The 8,743-nt window shown below is 44.1% G+C and overlaps 1 protein-coding gene across 1 annotated transcript in view; it reads right to left on the bottom strand.

The window, feature by feature from the left end:
• Window positions 1-783: 783 nt before the first annotated feature.
• The window catches only part of LOC145401964 (calcitonin gene-related peptide type 1 receptor-like), a 237,257-nt gene continuing 229,297 nt past the window's right edge, over window positions 784-8,743 (bottom strand). The window contains exons 10-11 of the mRNA XM_080274069.1: window positions 1,589-1,681; window positions 784-825 (exon numbers count right to left, since the gene is read on the bottom strand). Coding sequence (XP_080130195.1) covers window positions 784-825; window positions 1,589-1,681 — 135 coding nt within the window. The remainder of the gene's footprint in view (window positions 826-1,588; window positions 1,682-8,743) is intronic.

Below are 8,743 nucleotides of genomic sequence, written 5' to 3'. Positions count from 1 at the left end.
AGCCCCCCCTTCGGCACGGATGATGTCTTGCTGAGGCGGAGTATGCTGGAGCTGGTCTTGAACTGGGAACCCTGTGGACGAGGAGGAGAAAGTTTGCGTCATTATCATACCAGAGCAGGATATGTCTGGGTTTTGTTGCTGTTGGTGCCTGAGGAACTGAGCTTTGTCCTACTTGGTGGAGAGAGAGAGAGAGAGAGAGAGAGAGAGAGAGAGAAATGGAGAAATGAATTCCCCGAGCTAGGCAACTAAGGCCATATAGCCCCCCGCTGGGTTACAGGAGGGCGCTACCCCTCCCGGCAACGGTAGCCCGGACGAGGCTCGAACTTGCAACCTCCCGATCACAAGCTCAGCGCGCTACCACTGTGCTACCGTGCCCCCAGAGAGAGAGAGAGAGAGAGAGAGAGAGATTCACATATAGGTATAGTCAGTAACAATCGCTGGTGGGCTTAGGAGACCCCCAGCACCTCTTCCTATCTAGTTCATTGTTGCACAAGGCGCGTTAACTCCCTCAGCACGAAGAGATTTGTATTTTATTTTCAATAGCCACAGACAGTTTCATTCAGTTAGGAGAGACGTTTTGAAGTGACTAAACTATTATATCGTCTTGATTAATCCCATAAGAAAAACTATAATGTCTGCTGACGGATTGAGTAAAAAAAAAAAAAAAAATGGGATGTTCTTGGCTGAAAGGGTTAATATTTTCTAGAATATTCTTTCCACAATGTACAATAATTTTCAAAACACAGTAGTGTAACTTGGACATGAAATTGCCGAGCATGAGATTTAAGCAGCCTCCCAAGCCCACCACCCCTCCCTGTGAATGTACTGATGGATTTTACGATAGACAGCAGAAACTTTCACCTTCCTCCCCCTCCCTTTATCTCTTTCTTTGTCCTACTCTTTCTCTTACATTACTCCCTCCATCCTTCCCTCCATTTTTCCTCTCTTCCTCTCACTCTGTTCTTCTCTCCCACTACTCCTCCATCTCCAGCATTCTTCCTTTCCTCCCATCTTCTTCCCTTCCTTCCACCCCCGACAGTCTTCCTCCATCCCTCTCTCATTCCCCATCTTTCCATCCTCCTCAGACCTATTCTCCCTGTCCCTTACACTCCTTGACTCAGTCCCTCCTTCTCGCTCCCCTTCTTCATCATTTCTCTACCTATCTCTTTTTTTCTTCCATCCCTTTCCATCACTCTTTCCCCTCGATCATTCCCTCCCTCTCTCCCTGTTCCCTCCATCCTAATCATCTTTCATTCCTTCCCTTCATCTCCCTCTCCCTATCTTCTGTTTAACTTCTACCTTTCCTCCCTTCCATTCCCAATCTTCCTTTCCCCTCCCCGCCTCTATCAGTCCATCTTTCTTCCATCTCTCCTTATTACTCAGTTCCTCTCGTTCTCTCCTCTTCCTCCTACATGCCTCAATACCTCCTTCATTCACTCGTCGTTTACCTTCATTTACAATCTCTCTCTCTCTCTCTCTCTCTCTCTCTCTCTCTCTCTTCCTCCATTTTTCTCCCCTCCTCTTACTTATTTCCTCCCCCACTCCTCCCTCCCCTTCTCCCTCTCCCTCCCTCCCTCCCCTGACTCACATTGGTGGTGAATGTGGTGACGGTGGATGAGGAGGGTCTGGGCCGCCTGTTGAACTGGTACTGTTGCCACCGCTTCCTTACCGCAGCCGTCACCTGCGTACACACATATACACGTACATACACACACATATATATACCTGGGTGAAGTTGAGATATGGGCTGCTAGATGGTAAGGAGGAGGTTAGTTTGGGGTATATGCTTGTTAGGTGGGGGTTAAATAGTTGTCCGTCTGTCTTGAAGTGTTGGTAGGAGCGGTTACTGGGGTTAGAAGGCAATTGGATAGTGTTCATGGGTTGTTAAGCGCTAGTGGATGGTTACTGTGTGAGCAATGGGTTTGCTACGTACTATTATGGGGGTTAGACGCTTGTTAGGGAGGGTTAGTCGGTTCTTACGTGGTGTTTCAGGGTATGTTAGAGAATTACCAAATGATGACAGATGGAGTTACATGAGGATGAGTTGAATGTGGTTGCAGCGTTACCCTTTCTCAACAGGGCTTACAAGACAGCATTTTATTCTGCTTAGAGAAAAACTGACAATAATATTCAAGGCGCTGTGAGGGGGGTGCACGAATATGTACTATTATATTTAGAAATCAGAGGTGCACACAGAATATATGCAGTTACCGCAGAAACAAAACCCCAGCATCAGCGAGGGAGGGATGGTGGGAGGGGTAGAGGAGAGAGGAAGGGGAGAGAGAGAGAGGAAGGGGGCAGAGTATGACCCTAAATGTTGCCCACCAGTTCATGTAGTGAGGGAATCCACACTCTTTGATCTCCTTTCATTTATTAATCAGACATGAATGGAACCTTTGGAAGTTTGAGGTAATGCTCTCTCTCTCTCTCTCTCTCTCTCTCTCTCTCTCTCTGTATCTATCTATTTATATCAATCTTTCTATCTATCACACTATCAGTCTATCTATGTGTATGTATATATAAAATCATCATGCTAACTTTCATCGTATTATTATCGTATTATTTCAACGGGGTGGGTAGGGTACAGACACAGGAGCAAGGGGACGCGCAAACCATAAAGACTCACCATTAGAGCGCTTAACAACTTTACCCTACACTTCAATTCATACACCATTCAAGTCTTCCACATTCCGTCCTAATATGTTACAACCCCCTCTCCTTCTCTACCAAAAGTGCCGCTGCAGTTCGATGATATAATACTTATTATATTCATGTTGTCTCCAAACACCTTTATTCAACCTGAGGAAGGTCTTTCACATAGAAGGGATTCATGAAAACTATATAGAGCTGTCTTATTCCCAAATGTCTCTGTTAAGCGGAATAAAACAGTCTCGAGGGAGCAAGAGTAAAATGTAAAAAAAATACATCATTCGACTGAAAGCGTTGTGAGCAAACTGACCTCGCCATTGCAGAAGCAGAAGAGCAGAGCCACGCAGAACCCCTGGGGAAGAAGAAATCTCAGTATTAATGCATAACGACTGCACAAGGGTCATCAAGGCAGACAGTGAATTGTTGTCGTCACAATCTCTCCATACTAGGACAAGCAAGAGTTGATTATACATCCTGGTTGTGCTGACCATTACATCACCGGTTCCCCCATAGATGTTAGTGCTATGATGGGAACTGTTAACACCTTCTTTATTCTTGGTGCTATCGGAGGATTTTACTCAACTTACAAAGGGCCGTCATAGTGAAATTGATAATGAAAGCTATATCTAACCCCCCCTAGTTGTAAAAATTGCCCCTAAGCTGAAAAAATATGTCTGGGGATAACACAAACAATATATAACTAGGCTGAATGGGTTAACATTTCCATCGTCGTCAGAAATTAAACAAACAATCTTTAGTTTTTACTTCGTTGGGTAATCCCTTCTATGGCGGCGGACATTTTTTATTTCTTTTCTTGGTGAAAGATTTCTTGTAAGGAGAGTGGTTATTGGAGTCTGTATCTAATCCTTACATTTCCGGAGCCTTCTCTTCATCTCAGTGAAATTGTTAAGTCAGTAAATCAAGGAAAAAAGCCCAATGACCTGAACAAAAGATTGCAACATATATATATATATATATATATATATATATATATATATATATATATATATATATTTGAATTCAGGGGCACTTACAGAACAGCTTATAAAAAAATGCACCTAAATCTACCTGTGGGCAATGTGCCTAATTTGCATAAAACCAGTATGGCCGCTAAGTTTGGACGGACTTATTTTAGCTCACCCAACAAATATCGAAGTAAGAACCTGGGGTGATTTATACGCATGAAAATGCGGTTTTTTGGAGGCATGAGAAACCTATTTTGAGAAGATGCATTGATTAAAGTTAACATGGACTTGCAAAAGTTCAAGATAGTAGCCACAGATGCTCAGTTGGTAGCTCACATTTTTTGTGTGTGCAGTAGGTGTGCTGGTGTGCTGGAAATACTTTGAACATTTTAATTTCTTTTACACGCCTGGGTCTTACAACAAATAAAAATGAATTTCCCTTCCCCTTAACTACAAAAAATGCGCCTGGTCAGTGACGGCCGTGCCTTACACGTGCAGCTTTCGTTCCAACTTCTAAAGGAGACTGGAGGTTTTCCTACTATCTACAAATACTCTTAGGGGGTTTAGGTCGTTTTCTTAGGATCATAATTATAAGACTACAGCGGGTGCCTAGCTTCGGGCCCGTACACCTCGAAGAGATGATATTTCATAGTTATTCTTCTCACATTGGTTAATCTAGTTTCTTGGCTGCAGGAGACCACTGACACATGCTGGTGATAACCATATTACCAACAAAGAGAAGACTGGTGGACTAGTGTTAGGGACGCTCCAACCAGATGTGGAGGATAAGGGGATTCAGTTCGAGTACAGTACAGTGTGAATTTATTGTTCACATAATGCCACAGAAGTTAGACCAAGGCTGGCCATTCTTGACCTACATTTTTTGGGACTGAGTAGCTTTGCTCTCGAGACCTTCCACCCTGATCACCGATGATGGATAGATGTGTCAATTGTAAAACCAATCTTCCTTTGACAATGAACGAGCTGTTAAAGTGCCTCAAACAACGTGTAACAGTACCGTATGAATTTCCTTGGATATAAATAAGATGACAAAAGACTGTTATGGTGATATGATACTGTTTACATAGATTGCTGGAATGCATAACATTGCACCTTCCATTGACACCGTCAGCAGCACCATTACGTCTTTCACACCTTATTTCTGCACGTGTCAGATGGTTTTATTTACTGCAAGACGAGTCTCAAAGATTAGCCATTTTCCATCACCCCATTCCAGCACCAGGATGTCCCATATACTCGAGTTCTGTTCTTATTATGGTCAGTTTATTTCATTCTAGCTTAAGAAAGAGACCTCTCTAGGTGGTGAACCAGAGTCATCTTCACTGATCCCATCAGTATGAGGACGTCAAGTGTGCTTCTGCTCTTGCTACATGTCCAGTTACATTTTTATATCCAGTGTAGAGAGTGACGCCTGGATATGAATGGTCTGGAAATATTCTCCATTATCTCCATCCCATGGCGGGGTGGCTGCTGACGATTGTTTCCTGTTTAAGAGAGAGCTGTGGCAGTACATCGGTAAACAAGCAAACCCATTTGTGTGTCCTGATTCACTTGTCCTAACCCGCTTGTCTATCCTAATCTGTGAGAGGTGGTGTGGCCAAGTGGTTAGAGAGAAGGTCGTGAGCTGTTCTCAAAATGACGCGAATCCAATCCCAGGTTACAGCAGCAGGGGAACAGACTGACGAACTGAATTTCGTTAGAGGAGAGATTTACTGATCCTTTCCACAAGACTCATCAGGTCACAAAAAGAACCTCACTAATATCATTACAGACGTTCTATGTGACAGCTCAAGCAAATATTCTATTGGGTATTAGTGCCAAACTAGTAGCATGCGAAGGTGTGTGATATGTAGGAGTACTGCTGGGCCTCAGTAAATGAGCTGCTAAGCCAATTCTAAGAGTCGGACACAAGAAGACATTCCTTTTCCTGATCCAACCGTTGTCCTAATCCACCTGAGTTGCCTTAATCCACCTGTTGTCCCATTCCACCTGTTGCCCTAATCCACCTGTCTGTCCTAATCTACCTTCTGTCCCTACACCTACCTGCTTTCTTTGTCCTTATTCGCCTATGTATGTCCAAATCCACCCTGTCCTAACCTACCTGTCTGTTGCGATCTGTCTATTAATCCACTTTTCTCTCCTATTCCACCCTATCCATCCTAATTTGCTTATTCTCCTACCTTGCTGTCCTTACCTATCCACTGTCCTATTCGGTAGCAAATAGGCTACTCCGATGTGCCCTGATCAGAAGTTTAATCTACGTTTCTGTTCTAAGCTACCAGTTTCCTAATTCACCTTTCTGTCTTCATCTTCCTCTTAATTAGAAGTAGCTCCACATGTGTGACCCCGGGTCATATGCTACATGGATTTGAAGATTCCCAAATACCTCTTCCTTAGCCATTTATTTCCACATATTACACTCTCACAATCTTGTTAATATTTTTTATAACAAGTATAAACATTATTTGCATCAAAATAAAAGACGGGGATACTGAAGTGCTCAAGGTGTAATACACAGACTGAATCGCCATTGAAGAAGTGTTACGTAGTCTTTAACGTCCTGAATTAGCTAACACACCTGGAAGGACGACACAACGGCTGAAACCACGTGGTACACCTGTTCGCGCCTCGACCCGTGCACCCCGGCCTATGTGGGCAGAGAGATAGAGTGTAACTACGCGGGTGAGAAGGGTGTAGGGAAGGTGTAAATGGGTATAGGTGATGGTGTAGGGAAGCTAAAGGTGGATGTGGGAGGTGTAGGAAGATGTAAGCGGTTGTAGGTGGGTGGTGGAATGGTGTACGCAGGTGGGTGCAGGGAATGTGTAGTGGGTAAGTGAGGTGATGGTGAGTTTAAATGGGTGAAAATGGGTGAAGGTGGGTGTCGGGGGAATGTAGATGGATGTTGATGAGTGCAGATGAGGGTAAGTGGGTGTAAGACACTCTCCCCCTCTTTCTCTCTCTCTCTCTCTCTCTCTTCCCTTTCCCTGCATCATCCTCCTTCTTTCCTTGTTAACTAACTCACGTGAATGCCCTAGGTACAAAGTTAAAACCCAAGTAAAGATAAACAGTATCAATATTGCCCCTCACAGCTTTAACAATCTCTCTCTCTCTCTCTCTCTCTCTCTCTCTCTCTCTCTCTCTGTATGTATGTTACCCTACCTCTTCCATCTCTTACTTTCTTTCCTTCTCCCTCCACCCACCTGGGAATGGCATAAGTACATAGTGCAGGCCGAGGAGAGTGTATGAGTACTGGGTGTCGCCCCCGCCAGCCTTCCTGGTGCCTTTGCTGGCCGCCTCCACATGGTTGGCCCGCAGCTTGAGGACGAGGACCCTCACGATGTTGATGAGGAACACCAGGTTGGCCAGGATGGAGAGACAGACGGGCGTGGACAGAATCAGCATGTAATGGGACTCATCTATCCAGCAGCTGTTGGCAGGGACGCATGGATGGAAGCAAGGTAATGTTCTGGTGGTTGGTACCTTTAGGAATTAGTGCTCAGGGCGTCTGGGGGAAATTCCTACAACTAAGTGAGCCGATTAGTATGTCGATTTACTGTTTCTTCGTTACTGATGCATTAGAGAATTTTTATAGGCTAACATCGGATGGCAGTGTTGGAGTGAAATTTTGGTAATCAAATGTTTGATCTGAAAAATGGAAAGAGAAACTGGATTCAAAAAAGATTAGTGTGGACAGGATGAACAAGCAGTGGGATTCCTGTACCAGTCAGCTGTTGGAATGGACGGATGGATAGGTGGGGACTCCTGTGGCTCACTCATTGACTACCTACATTTGACGTCACCTGGAATAGAATGCTACAGGTACCCCGACCATGAGTGGATCAGTAGGTACAGTATTAGTAGTATCAATAGTAATACTCAAGCTCCTATGACTTACAGCTGAACAAAATCGTCTGTGGGTACCTGGAATAAATTATTAAAGAAAACGAGGCCATGAGAAGGTTAATGGACTATTTTGGCTGTATCTGAAGAAAAGGAAAACACTGGATTGAATAATAAATGTGGATAGGACGAGGATGAAAAAATAAAAAACTGGAATCGAAAAATAGTTGTGGACAGGACCAGTATGCGTCATTATGGCTGTCCAGCAGCTATTGGGATAGGAGGATGGATGGTGGAAGGCAGGTATATTTCATCATCATCATTAACTTGCACCATTCAATTTCTTTCCTTCCATCACGAACCTAGGAGCTCTGGGGCTTGGGTGCGGTTAGCCTGACTAGCCTCTGAGTGGCATTATATTAGCAATAAACTCTCCAAGCATCCCTCGCATATAAAACCATCGAGGCTCATTCCGGTTGGAGTGCCTTTACCCACTAAACCATCAGACGTCACTTGATTTTATGGTTGCCACTAACGTAGCAAATGGTTTCCTGGTTACAGGAAACCATTTGGTTTGTCACTCAGTGCATAGTCACCTGAAGGCACCGCTACATCGAGTGAGCGAATGGTGGTCGGTCTCATCTGCCACATAGGGAAGTATTTAAAGGACTGTAGAAGAAGTGTAAGAAAACATAAAAGAAAAGTTGGACTGCCACGCAAATGGGGATAATAACATGTAATAGTAGTCATTAGTTCAAATGTGAGGATGGAGAGACATACAGAAGGGAGTGCATTATACCCTCTCACTGCTGGTATTACTCTCATCTGTTACACTCATTTGGTTGATTACGTGACAGTGAAATCGTTAATCGAGACGCGTTTCCGTACTTTCTTTCTGTTGAGAATAACTGATTAATCGAGAGTGAGTTCCGTCTGTTCCTCCTCTGCCTGCAACCTCTTGGGCGCCACTCGTACATTACATCCACAACAATCCGTCCACTTTAATCTGACCCAAAATTGCCATCTCTCAACTTTGACTACTGAACTGTAACATGAGATTTACACAGGAATACAACGCTTACCACGAAGAGTGCTATGAAAAAATGTAGGGTCGTAGTATTGTCTAATTCCTGCCAGGAGCTCTAGGAAATAAGAGGAAGTGGACGAACTATAACTATGGCTCTACCTCAAATGAGAACATGACGCTTCACGACACACACACACACACACACACACACACACACACACACACACACACACACACACTT

Source organism: Coenobita brevimanus, chromosome 57 (genome assembly GCF_032717465.1).
Source record: "Coenobita brevimanus isolate Jiangsu-jjx chromosome 57, ASM3271746v2, whole genome shotgun sequence".
In the NCBI taxonomy this organism is placed as follows: Eukaryota; Metazoa; Arthropoda; class Malacostraca; order Decapoda; family Coenobitidae; genus Coenobita; species Coenobita brevimanus.
Note: the sequence above shows the minus strand (reverse complement) of the source record. Positions and strands in the feature narration are given on the sequence as shown.